General features: G+C 41.6%; 2 protein-coding genes across 9 annotated transcripts in view; both read left to right on the top strand.

Moving 5' to 3' along the window:
- LOC109402320 (uncharacterized) overlaps nucleotides 1-3,324 on the top strand; it is a 397,433-nt gene extending 394,109 nt beyond the window's left edge. For all 8 annotated transcript variants that reach the window (XM_062860908.1, XM_062860910.1, XM_062860909.1 and 5 more), the window contains 2 exons: nucleotides 773-958; nucleotides 1,021-3,324. In XM_062860908.1, coding sequence (XP_062716892.1) covers nucleotides 773-958; nucleotides 1,021-2,929 — 2,095 coding nt within the window. In that variant the 3' untranslated portion in view covers nucleotides 2,930-3,324. The remainder of the gene's footprint in view (nucleotides 1-772; nucleotides 959-1,020) is intronic.
- A 6,524-nt stretch (nucleotides 3,325-9,848) lies between these two features.
- Nucleotides 9,849-11,093, top strand: LOC109420406 (alpha-tocopherol transfer protein-like). The gene is made up of 3 exons (XM_019694739.3): nucleotides 9,849-10,254; nucleotides 10,330-10,569; nucleotides 10,630-11,093. The coding sequence occupies exons 1-3, from the start codon at nucleotides 9,953-9,955 to the stop codon at nucleotides 11,012-11,014; spliced, it is 927 nt and encodes a 308-aa protein (XP_019550284.3). The 5' UTR covers nucleotides 9,849-9,952; the 3' UTR covers nucleotides 11,015-11,093.
- The last annotated feature ends 2,456 nt before the right edge of the window (nucleotides 11,094-13,549 follow it).

The raw sequence follows: 13,549 nt of genomic DNA, 5'->3' as shown, positions 1-13,549 counted from the left end.
ATAATGCTATAAAATAGGAATACGAGATGGAAAACGTTCTGGTAACTCCCGCTAGTAATTAACTGACAGTTTATCTTTTGTAAAGACGGCTCGTACCAGAAACTAGATGTAAGTAGAATTAAGTAAACTTATATTCATCGATTCCGTTATAAACCTTGTAGTCTGCTGACGCCCTTAAGGCATCTCCAGATTTTTCCTATTCATTTGGAGATGAACCAGCCTCGGGCTGAAAATCTCCCTAATAAAGCTAATAATAATAATAACCTAACTAATGATCATCTAATTTACCTTGTATTCATTGTACAAATCATTATTCTCCATTATATAAAAGTAATTAGCCGACGCGTGCAACGGCCACAACCGTAGCCAATTACATTCCTAATTGAAAATCATCGTTCGATCACCCTCACACATTCCCTTTCGAAACTGTTGCAAATTTCATAACACAAGACTGATTCGCATTTTGAACAGCTGGTACCGACGTCCATTTTTTTCTGATTTAATTTCATAACATTGCCTTTTCTTGATCGCTCCCGTTAAAACGAGCTCGCGATGAAAGGATTAGGTAACCGACCGAATCATTAGCTTATCTCATGCATCTTCTTTCCCGTTCATCTGCTTGTATACGGCCTATGGAGGTACACGCAGGCCCCCGAAGCGCGCACGTGCCGTCGCGTCGTCACAACAAAAGGAACCCATCAGCGCCACCGCTCATTAACTAACGCCTTTTTGCTTTTATCTGTTTTGTTTCGATCTCGGTTTTCCCACACAGCTTTGTCCAGGAATTTGTCTCCAGTCCGTTAGATGGGGTCAGCTTACTGTTGGAAGTTCTTCGAGCCGTCCAGTTGAGCCAAAGTATGCCGATGAACGGAACCACGACCATGCCAGCGCCCGGATCGATACCAAGAACCAATCAATCTTATCAGAGACGTGCCCTGCTTGACGAATTGGCTTGCTTGTAAGGGCGTGATATTTGAACTTAAATCTAAGAAGCTTAATATGTATTTCTTTTATTTTTAGACAATGCTTGAGTATCTGTTGTACAAGAAGTCCCGAAGCTGGCGCAAGGCTTGGGACCACTCCGATAGGATTGCTTCCATTGGCCGCTGCTGCAACTGGTACCGGTATTCGATCGCGGATAGTCGCTTTGCAGCTTTTGACGATCGCTTGCGACAAATCAGCTCTCGGTGATGGAACTCAACGTAGTCAACAGCAAGGACATACCGCTGTGTCGGAAGCTTTGTCCACATTGCGTCTCCGCTGTGCTGAACCAGTTCGGTTTAGGTTGCTTGTGGGAATGCTCAACAGTGGTGGTGGATCTGGGGAACTACAGGCAGTCGGGATGAAATTTGTTAACACATTTTTGGAAAGCGCTGAAAGTGTACAAGTGCGTCTATATCTGCAAGCAGAACTTCATCAAGCAGGACTTGATCCAGCGCAGATGTGCAAAGTCATTTCATCCACCTCACCGTGGTTAGAACGACTCAGGGTGGAGGTAAAAAGGTGGGATGCCATTCGCATTGATATTGAACAGCTTCAGAGTCAGGCTCGCTCCGCTGAACAAGTACGCAGTCGGTTGGTTATTCTCGAGCGAAGAGTACAAATTCTGCATGAGGAGAAGACTGTATTGACAACAATGGAAAGACGGCTGCAGGAACGATGCGCTGAGTTGCAACGAGAAGTTCTTAGACTGAAAGGTACCCAAAGTCAGGACGCATCCAATAGCTCAAGTCTGGAGAAACGACCAGTTGCTCTTCCGCGACAAGTTCCACCTCAAGCTAAGAGAAATACCTCTGAAAACGATGACGAAGGTATCAGTAGTTCAGAAACTGGACAATCATCTACTCCAGAGCCCCCACGTGTATTCCCAACCAAGGATGGGTCAAGCACAAATTCTCATAAGTTCAGTATCTCTCTGAACCAAGAAAACGACGAGCAGACGCATGACGTGAGTAACAATGATGATGATACGAATGCCACTATCGAAGATGTGATTGAAGAACTGCAAAACATTGTCAACGATGCGGAACGTGAAATATCAGATCAAAATGAAGTCTTGTTTCATCAAATGGACGATTTGCCAGAGAAGACTCTTTATAGCTTAGAAATCAACACTGAAAATGAAATAGTACCTGTTAACCTGCTACCTCACCCACCCCGCAAATCCCGTTCTTTAGCTCATCTCATTTCTACCCCTTCGGATGGGGAATCAGGCTATGATCTCCTTATGGTGAATAACGACAGCAAATTGGACTTTTTCGAAGTTGCAGATACGGGTAAATCCCAAAAGAAGCCCTACGTTGAGGAAACATTTTACCCATCGGAAGTAAATGATCCTACTCGACCGGATGTGATCCACACAGCAACTGAGTCTCAAGCTCTACACCGAAGTCGTGCATCGACCAAAGATTCGAACCGAGCCATACTGAACGTGATCATGGATGCACGCGACAAAGAGTCGCGGATGCTGCGAGCGCAGTCTCTTGAGCGTGAAATCCCTCAGCAAAACCCACCAGCGCAGCAATTCAACGGGGTGTTCTTCATGACTGATATGAATAGCGCCGGGAAGTATCCCAAACCAGACATAACCGCTGCATTGGAAGCGAAGAAGGTCACCAAGAATCTCGATAGAATGGGCGCATATGGGGTAGATTCGATGATTGACATCGTTATGTCCAGTGAACAAAGAGCAAAGTCCAATGCTTTCCAAAAGGCTCGAGTTATCAATCAGCACTCTTCAGCCGCTGGCGGAATGAATGGTACCACCGTGGGTGCCAAAATGAGCACCGGTAACACTAATTTCAAGCTACGATCTACCAACGGGCCCCAGATGCTCTATCCTGGAAATGGGTCATTGTTGAGAGAGAACAGTCGCAGCCAGACAAACTTGGGTTCTAAAGTGACTGATTTGCCTTCCGGTTTGTATTGATTGAATGGAAAATCGTAATCGATTTAATCTAACAGACAAGTTTTAAAACATAATTTCTGTGCAATATTTATTCTTTTACTGTGTAGAGTTTTAGCTGTATTTTAACTCGTTCTTGCAGTTGAACGGAGAATGCATTCTTCACACGTATACATTTTTGCTGTATCAAACACTCGATTTGTATAAAGTTTCTCATTCTTCCTGTCCGGTTAGATTTTTAAAAGATGGTGATGGAACTTTCTTACTATCATTACACCCTGCGGGATACTATTTTCAAGAGAACTGTGTTGAATGTTATGATGATTCGAAAATAAGAAAATTAGGTAGTTGTACTGGTTAAGCAGTTTTGTACTTTTTTTTACAAACAGAGAAAAAGCTTAATAAATATATTTTGCGAAGCATCCCCCGCCGTTGATGATCCGAAACGTTCATTTTTATATTTAGTAGATGGGTTGTTTATAATTGAAACTTTCCAGAAAAATATAAAGATACATACAATTGAAGAGGGTATTCTGCGCAGAGGATCCGAAGGATTTCTAAGAAATTTGCCTTGCGAAAAGATCCTCAGTTGATCAGGGTTCTACTAATTCAGACCCTCTTAGCATGGCCTTTCTGACTACACGTAGATATGTGAAAGATACTGTCGCCATATGATAGATTATCATGGCTATAATTTGAGTTCCCACCAGGTGCGCAAGTAAACCCGATTTAATTGGGACACGGTTTTGGATCAAGTAAATTGCGCCATATTCACGATAAGACTTTCGTTTGATACTATCCGACGATTGATATTTCTTTCAGAGGCAAAAAATAATTGCACCTCCTCGCAAAAATCAGCGATCCAGCGATGATTAGATTACATGTTACTGAGGAGGCAGACGAACTTCTGCTTAAGTACATCGAACTAATGCCTAGTCATTTGAAACCTCGTGTGACGCTATTCCAACCAAGTGTCTATATTCGATTTTGCTTCTCATTCTCTGAGGAAAAATAAGCTCATTGATGTCTACAATCTGCTACGAGTGATGACTAACAATTATGAGGATACGTACAATACGTTATCTGTTCTATGGGTTGATAGCTAGGAGTAGGATCGAAACCGTTACGATCAACGCTATAGGGTAGGACGGGGCAAGATGGCCACCCGGGGCAAGATGAGCACCCCTCCGTTTTACTACTTTTATGATGAATTTTGCCCAAACAAGTTCATAATCCGTTAGGATAATGTTTATCCTGTTTGTAAACCTGATATAAGGTACTTCATAATGAACGAATTAAAACATATCGTCAAATTAGTCAATAGCATGGATTTTTAGCATTTTCTTATAAGAAATCATCAGAATAAAATAAGGTTTTTATGTCAGAATCAAATTTTTACCATAATTCTTGTCATCAGACAACATAACTAGCTTAGTGCAAAGCATTTTAATTTATATTAGAAAATATTTTCTAAAAACAAACATTAAAATTCAATTTTAGTTATTTACCTATAGTGGGGCAAGAAGAGCACCCCTGAGGGGAATATAGAAAATATTTTGAAATTATTGGAATCCACTCAATATTGCCGAACATAGGTTTCAATAACCGCTGCAACTATTTGGTTGCGTAAATTCCTAAAAATAAGCAACTTAATAATCGTTTATTGTTTTTCGGGTCATTTTGTATAAAGTATTATAATTCCTAAAAATAAGCAACTTAATAATCGTTTATTGTTTTTCGGGTCATTTTGTATAAAGTATTATAAAATCGCATTTGTTTTATAATTATCGAAAGCATTGATAATTTTAGAACTATAGCTATAAACAAGGTACACTATATCAATCACTGTGTGGCCAATTTATTGTTAAAATATTGGGATTTTAATGAAGTGCTCTTCTTGCCCCGTAGCATGTTCGAACTGACCATAAAACATATTTTTTGTTTAGTCAAATAAATCATCCTTATTGTGAATTTTGAACCCTCCTATGTTTATGGGTGATAGAAAACATGATATAGAAAAGAACTATTGAGAGGTACTTCGAAAAATTGTGTTAACTTTCAATAAACTCAACGTGATCCTTAGGGTGCTCATCTTGCCCCGCCCTACCCTACAGTCGAGACTCTTAAGATCACTGGTCGGGGATTCTGTTAAATGTGAGACTAGGAGGGCTTATGGGATTTTCGGCTATTTTGGGGATGTGGCCCATTATCTCGTGTGTGTTAAGAGATAGCACAATAGGGGAAAGTGGGGTAAAACGCCATTTTTCAAACTTTCATCGTTTTCAATTATAACTAGCTGCACCCGGCAAACTTCGGCTTGCCTACTGCGTTTTTTGACGTTCCAAGTCCCTAGCCAAGCACCCAAGTCCCCGTTCAAATGTATGAAAACCCGATTTTCAAAAACCCTCAAATTTTCCATGTTTTAGGCCTCATAAACCTTCCTTGGGTGAAAACTAACAGAACAAAACTTAGACGACCCAAATCGGACCATCCGTTCGCAAGTTATGCGCGGTCCCACGTATGCCACTGCATTTTTATATAGATATATATATAGATTAACCTCATTTGTTAGGCTTTCACCACAACTAGACAATATTTGCTCGATACTTCAGCAAAAAAATTTCACTAAACTATTAAATTTTCATCGATTTATAGCGATTTTAAAAACTGGTTCGTAGAATGGAAGTGGTGCAAAACGACCGTCTGCCATGGGGTAAGATGCCACTTCCTGAAAACATTCAAAATTACGTCCATCAGTTTTCGGATATTTCCGACTCCTTTTCCCTCCTCCGTCCCGCTTTTTTCGTATACTCAATAAATGGAGTGTTACCCCCCTCCCCGCAAAACGATGATCGTAATATTTGAATGACCCCTAACATGGAAAGCTTAGACAACAACAACCATGCGCCTCCATGTGTGCCTGCATCTCGTTGGAAACACTTGGCTGGTAATAAAATCACCAGAAAACCTTAATTGCAAGCACGAAAAACCGGAAGTTGCCAATTTTCATTGGGAAATCAAAGGATTTTTCGTGGGTTTGGTGGCCTAGCTTCTAGAAGAATGTTTGATGCAAACATATATTGACACCATTCACCTATAGCAATGATCAAGTTCCATTCAGGAATGATTTTATGAGTTGATCCATTTTACCCCATCTTGACATTTTGGGCTTTGTTCCCCTAATGATCAAATCCCATTCAGGAATGATTTTATGAATTGGGCCATTTTACCCCATCTTGGCATTTTGGGCTTTGCTCCCTTACTTTCTTCGGCAAAGTTTTAATGCTTAAAAAGATCTACCATTTAGAATTTTGTTTTATGTCATCAAATGATAACATAGTCGCTAGTGGCGCTATCAACAGTTTGAAGCTAAATTACACTACAGGAACCATATAAGATTGGAGCTAGAATTGGAGTAACTTTCGCAAAGACCGGCCCAGTATTTACATTTTGTCTTTAAACATTTTATAGATGATGCTTTTAGAAAAGCAAAAACTCTCACAAAAAAAGGAAATGCATTTGATTGCTGAAATTGATGAGCCCCTCGTTAGTTAGAGCAACAACCATTTCTGCGGACCCGTAGATTTTTGTCGATTGTTGGCCAAATTGTTGGCATTTTTCTGATTTTACACGAAAGCATTTTCAAACCCTCGCTCAAAACGAAAAGTCGTTTAATAGAAGATAGAGAGAGCTACTATTTACACTTGAAATCACTAGTTGAAATAAAAAAATAAATCAATTCACTATTACTTCATTTTTCCAAAAGAAAAACTAACAGATGAAACTTTTAAAGAAAAATTAAGAAAGGATGAGCAAATTCCTTTAAATTCCACTACTTTGCTTATCTTCGTCACGGATAAGGTTGGGTAATTCGCGCAATACAGATCCCATTGAGATCACTAGTCTCTGCCCAGCATCCCTTCTATCTCTATCTCCGCGTGGCACCGGTCGGGCTTCGAGCAATCTTAGGGAAGCTCGAGTAACCAACCCCGATGGGAACTTTAGTTGTTGGCAGACAGGGAAGAGGGAGGGGGGTTCTTCAGGAGGAACGACTCATACAACAGCGTCTGATACCCATGTTAGAGGCGGTTGATCGGCGTCCGAGTCCCAAGAAAGGGCTCTAAACTCCACTGTGCACTATGATCCTCCGGAAAGTAGGGGGTTGGTGTGCCATTGTAACAGAAAATCAGCAACAGAATAATACGAACCGAGACCAACGGCATCGATCCCAGCGAATAAAAAGAACTTACGATTGGAAAATCGGTACGTGAAACTGCTGATCTCTCAACTTCATTGGGAGCACCCGCATTAGGGTGGCCCACACTTAAACGAATCACACAAATTACGAAAAATGCCAAGTCGTACCTCCTAAATCAGTTGTTTTGGACTCCCAGAAGCTACGTTCAAAATTTGAACAAAATCGGTTGAGCCTAATCGGGCGCTCAACACGCTTGAAGTTTGTATGGGAAAACTTGGCCAAATGCATGCAGAAATTTTAAGTTTTCGAATTTTGCCGCTAGGTGGCGCTGTAAGCGTTCATAAATCAAACCCTTTGGTATTATTGTAGGTGACTATATGCCAAAGAACTTTGTCGAAGACCGTGAAGTGATCCGACGGCTGTGAAAAAAGTTTTACCCTAGGCAAAGTGAGGCAAAGTATTGAGATTTCATTATTGATATTATTCCTTTACATGTATTGGAAAAACAACAATAAAGTTTATCCTCACTTCACCTAGGGTACAACTTTTTTCACAGGTGTTGGATCACTTTACGGTGTTCGACAAAGTTCTTTGGCATATGTTGGCACCTACAATGTTTTAGTTGTCCCGTTAAATACGGGACGGATGGTCAGCCTATCCCTTACCGTAACACCTGAAGATCACCACAGCAGACGGAATCGCGAATCGCCCACGATTGATGAACGGCACTCCGACATTATCGACGTCAGGACCTATCGTGTCACTAACATCGACCACTCCGACCACTACCCGGTGATGGTCAAACTGCGCTCGAAACTTTCCGTCACAACAATGTACGATACCGACGACCGCGACGGTACAGCCTAGAGCGACTGCAGCAAATGAATGTCGCCTTAGGATACGCGCAGAATATCGAGGCGCCGTTGTCAGACGAAGGCAAGCTCAATGTTGCCCCTCTATAGTGCTGCTGGAGAACAGTAAAAGTAGCCATCAACGATGCAGCTGAGCGCACCGTCGGGTACGTGGAAAGGAGTCGACGAAACGAATGGTTCAACGCGGAGTGCAGAGCGATTTTGGAGGAGAAGAACGCAGCACGGGCGGTAATGCTGCAGCAAGGAACCCGGCAGAACGTGGAATGTTACCAACATGAGCGGAAACAGCAGACCGGCCTTTTTCGGGAGAAAAAGTGCAGCTTGGAAGAAGCAAAGTGTGAGGAAATGGAACTGCTGTGCCGTTCCCACGAAACACCAAAGTTCTACGAGAAATTCAACGCAACCCACAATGGCTTCATGCCGCGAGCCGAAATATGCAGGGATAAGGATGGAGGGCTCTTGATGAACGAATGTGAGGTGATCGAAAGGTGGAAGCAGCACTTCGACGATCACTTGAATAGCGTGGAGGACCTAGGCACGGGCGAACACGACAACAAAGAGAACGATTACGCAAATGCAGCAGAGGACGAAAATGAGCCAACCTCCACGCTGAGGGAAGTTAAGGATGCCATCCACCAGTTCAAAATCAACAATACAGATGAAAAGGTTGGTATCGCAACTGAACTCATCAAGATGGGCCCAGAAAAGCTGGTTACCTGTCCTGTCTGCACCGGTTAGTAGTCAGGATCTGGGAAGCCGAACAGCTACCGGAGGAGTGGAAGGAAGGGGAAATCTGATCCATTCATAAGAAAGGCGACCATGCGAACTTCTGAGCCATCACCATTTTGAATGCTGCCTGCAAAGTGCTATTCAAGATCATCTTCCGTCGTCTGTCACCTTAACTAAAATGTTCGTGGGAAGTTATCAAGCCGGCCTCATCGACGGTCGGTCGACAACGGACCAGATCTTCACCGTACTCCAGAAATGCCGTGAATACCAGATCCCAACGTGTCACCTGTACATCGACTACAAAGTGGCATACGACAATATCGACCGCACAGAGCTATGGAAAATGATGGACGAAAACGGCTTTCTTGGGAAGCTGATTACATTGATTAAAGCAACGCAACGGTTTGGATGGTGTACAAAACTGCGCAAGGGTTTCGGATGAACTATCCAGTTCATTCGAATCTTGCCGGGGACTGCGACAAGCTTATGAACTCTTATGGCTGCTGTTCAATATCGCCCTGGAAGCTGTTAGGCGGCGAGCCGGATTTAACAGCTGGAGTACGATGCTCACGAAATCCGGCCAATTTGTCTGTTTCTGTATTGACTCGGTTTAATTTTTGTAAATATATATAAATAAATAAATAAATATCTGTGTATTTCAGAGATCCAGAAGAAAACACAATTCGATGTAAAAATTGAAATTAGCAAAGCAATTTTAAAAGAAGCCGTATCACAAGATTGAATAAATTACTCGACGTTCTGAGACTAGCTCGTAACAGTAGGTAATCCAAATACTACTTGAATGGTCTGGTTACTTCTAAATCGTAAGAATAATAAAGGTGCTGTAAAAGTCAGTATTCATTATTTGCTGAAAACCTTTCCCTCAAACATGCATTTTCAAAGTGCATTAAACTTAAAAAAATATCGATAACGTTTTATCAAAATACTAAATCATTCACAAAGCGATGTCACAAGTGAGGCTACCGGTGAGGAACTGTATCAACTTGTACCTACAAACACATTGCTAAATTTAATAATAACTGATAAGATATCGAGTTTGATATCACAAGCCCCGATTTGTTTTTGCTATCTCTCGACTCTTATCACTGCACAATTTCAATAAATTCATAAAAAAATCGACAATCTCCTTCGCCAGGTCTCACACATCGCTCAGTTTCACAATCGTCGGTGTGCAGCGAGTGAGTGTGTTACTTTTGTCCGATAAACCGCAAAGTCATACCGGAAAAAATGACTTCCCTTCGACCGATGGCTCCGGAGCTGGCCGAAAAAGCGAAGAACGAACTGAACGAGGTTCCGGCCCGTATCCCGGAAGATCTTGCAGCGCTGAAGGCATGGCTCTCGAAGCAACCACATCTCAATCCGCGCACCGACGATCAGTTTCTGGTGAATTTCCTCCGTGGGTGTAAGTACAGCTTGGAGAAAACCAAAGAAAAGTTAGACAACTACTATACCGTTAAGTCAGCCATTCCGGAATTCTTCGACAACCGCGATCCAACGAATGCGAAAATTCAAGAAAATGCTATGCTAGGGTAGGTACATAATGTTTTGTGTTAATCCAACTCGCTAGATAAGACTCTGTTTATCTTTAATGTTTGTCCCTTCAGAGTGAACCTTCCGCTGCCGCACACGATGGGGCCGGATGGGCCACGAATTGTGTTAGTGAGAATGGGAGCTTACGATCCTAGTAAATATTCCATCGTGGACATAATGAAGGTCTGCTATATGATCACAGATCTGTTGCTTCTGAACGATGACACATCTATCATTGCCGGCCACATGGTGCTTGTTGATCTCCGAGGGCTGACTTTGTCAGCGTTATCGCAATTCAGTCCCACATTTATCAAGTAGGTTAACTATGACTATTCATACAGTTCCATATCAAGACGAAGTATCATACTTTCCAGGAAAATGACATCAGTGATAGAAGCTTTCCCAATCCGAACCAAAGGTATCCACTTTGTGAATCCATCGACTGGATTTGACGCTCTCTTCAAGATGTTCCACGGATTTTTGAGTAAAAAGATTCAAGAGCGTATCGCCGTACACGACACGTTCGAAGCACTGCACCAGGTTATTCCGAAATCGTTCCTACCGGAAGAATACGGGGGCAGTGGTGGAAAGCTAGCTGCAATCATTGCGGATTGCCGTGACAATTTAATAAACCACCGTCAGATATTCCTCGAAGATGCCAAATACCGTAACGATGAGCGTAAACGACCAGGCAAGCCAAAAACCGCTAGCGCGCTGTTTGGTGTGGAGGGTTCTTTCAGAAGCTTGGAGTTTGATTGATGCAGTTTAGAAAATCAGTACCGTGTTGATAGACTTGGAATATTTGTTGAAATACATGTTTTGGTTGTCTTTTACAAAGTATTTTTTTTGATAGCATCTGTGTCTATATTGGGTAACATCGAAACCGACAGATAATGCTTCACAGCTTAGTGATTGAATATGTGGATGTTACTAATATGGAAATTTTGAATAGATTTATCCAAAAATATTTATGAATTTATACCGCCAATTAAAATTTCACTTTCTCTTCTTATAAATTTATTTAATACTTGTTTTAGCTATTAGTTGAAGAACACTTTCTCACTGAACTGAATTTCAATTATATGATAACTTGACTCCTGGTCGTCCAACAGGGAAGGATCGACCAGAAAAGTTATCAGCTATTCTATTCATTAATTAGTTATATGGTTTCCAGTTTGGCATGGTAAAGGCGAACATCCTTTAGGAAGATCAAGTAACCAACCCCGTGAGAACTTTGGTCTTAAACTGTCAGGGACGACAAACTTACAGAGCCCCGCCAGACAGTAAACCGGGTGATTGAGTTTATGATAGGTCCTGCGAGCCAGCCGTAAAAGAACCATGCAGTGAACGATCAACAAGATAATATAAACCGAGACCAACAACGGCAAGGACTTGTAAAGGACTTGCGATTGAAAGATTGGTATGTGGAACGTCCTGTTTGAACTCATCGAAATGGTACCGGAAAAGTTGCCTGCCTGTACTGACTAATAGTCCAGATATGAGAGACCGACCAGCTACTAGAGGAGGGGTCATTTGCCCCATCTTCAAGAAAGGTGACAAGTTGGAGTTTGAGAACTAATGTTTTGTGGCTTCTCAGTCTTGACAAAATCAAAACGCTGTTATTTTATTTTGTCCGACGTTTCGGTCCGTCCCTGAAGAAGGACCCAAATGGACCGAAACGTCGGACAAAATAAAATAACAGCGTTTTGATTTTGTCAAGACTGAGAAGCCACAAAACATTAGTTCCCAACTACAGTCGAACACGCCAAGGAGTTTGAGAACAATTCAAAATGTCGCGTACAGAGTGCTATCTTAGATAAACTTCCATCGTCCTTCAACTAAAGTGGATGAGTTTTTGAGAAGTTATCAAGCCAGCTTCGTCGACGGCCGCTCGACAACGAATCAGATCTGCACCGTGAGACAAATCCTCCAAAAAATCCGTGAATACCAGATCTCAATGGACTACCTGTTCATCGATTTCAAGGCGGCATGCGACAGAATCGACCGCACAGATCTATGGAAAATCATGGACTAGAACGGCTTTTCATGGAAGCTCACTAGACTGATGAAAGCGATGATAAACGGTGTACTTTTTGTTGTAGCAATGAAGGAGTAGAATGTGCTCCATTGAATTTTGTACAGCCCCTAGTTTTGCTTGTTAGCGCTGTAACTTTTGAATTTGGCATAGGAAATTTTGAACACAAACCTCTCAATCTACATTTCTTGCACAGGCAAAATTTCAAAAAAATCGATACACTTTTAACAATTTTATGGTCGAAACATGTATTGGGACTGAACGTGATTTTAGCCCCTCAGACAGCAATTAGTCAGTACACTTTGTTGTTTCAATTGTAGTATTGAAATTACTATACACTCTGAAAAAATCAAAACTAAATAGTATAAATCCCACGCTTAAAGCATATTCGCCTGGTTGACCCCAAGCGTAGTTTAAATGCAGATCATACTAGCCTAGTATAACTTAGACTTACACGTATTCTAGTATAAGTTAGGTATATCTAGGCTAGTATAACCCGGATTTAATTTTAATACGCGTAGAAATAATGTTGTTTTCCATCGTTTGTATTTGTATGAAAAAAAAAACGCAATGATAGTTCAAAAACAAATTTATTTGCATTGATAATAACAAAAATAAACATTTTAAATGAACTCAATCTCGGCAGCATCCCCGGTAGTGTCCATTCATCATCGATAGCTTTCGTGGGAGATCCCGAGTCCAGGTGGGCAACAAATTTAACATTCATCCGGAGCAGCATTCCGCAGTTGGATCGCCACACTATTTGCCAGCTCGTCAATCGGGTTAATTTTCCATATCCTCGTGAGATTTTCGTGAAACTTCGCGCGGGAGAGCCAAAAACTGATGATTGCTCAAGAACTTAAGGCATCGAATTGACTGAAACAAAATAGAATAACATTGAAGATTTTGGTAACAAGATTCTGAAAATCAAACTTACCGAAATGCCCGGGAGTTTTCGGAGTGCTCGGAACACACGACGGAACATGTTGGTGGCGGATCCTGCATCGTAAAATTTGTTGAATTCTAACCTGGGGTAAATTTGATTCAGCAAATGCTTACCGTTTGTTATTTCTTCCTGGCGGGATGAACTCGATGACCTCCAGCTTTATTTGAATAATTTTGAATTCCCCACGGTACAAGGTTCCGGTAGAAACGGAACAGCTGCAGATTTTCGGTAAAAACCCGCATTTGCCACCATCACTCACACTTTTTGTCACCATCACTCAATCTATACACTGGTAAACGTATCCTCTAAACCA

This window comes from Aedes albopictus, chromosome 3 (assembly GCF_035046485.1).
Source record: "Aedes albopictus strain Foshan chromosome 3, AalbF5, whole genome shotgun sequence".
Taxonomy (NCBI): Eukaryota; Metazoa; Arthropoda; class Insecta; order Diptera; family Culicidae; genus Aedes; species Aedes albopictus.
This window is presented reverse-complemented; position numbering and strand designations above follow the sequence as displayed.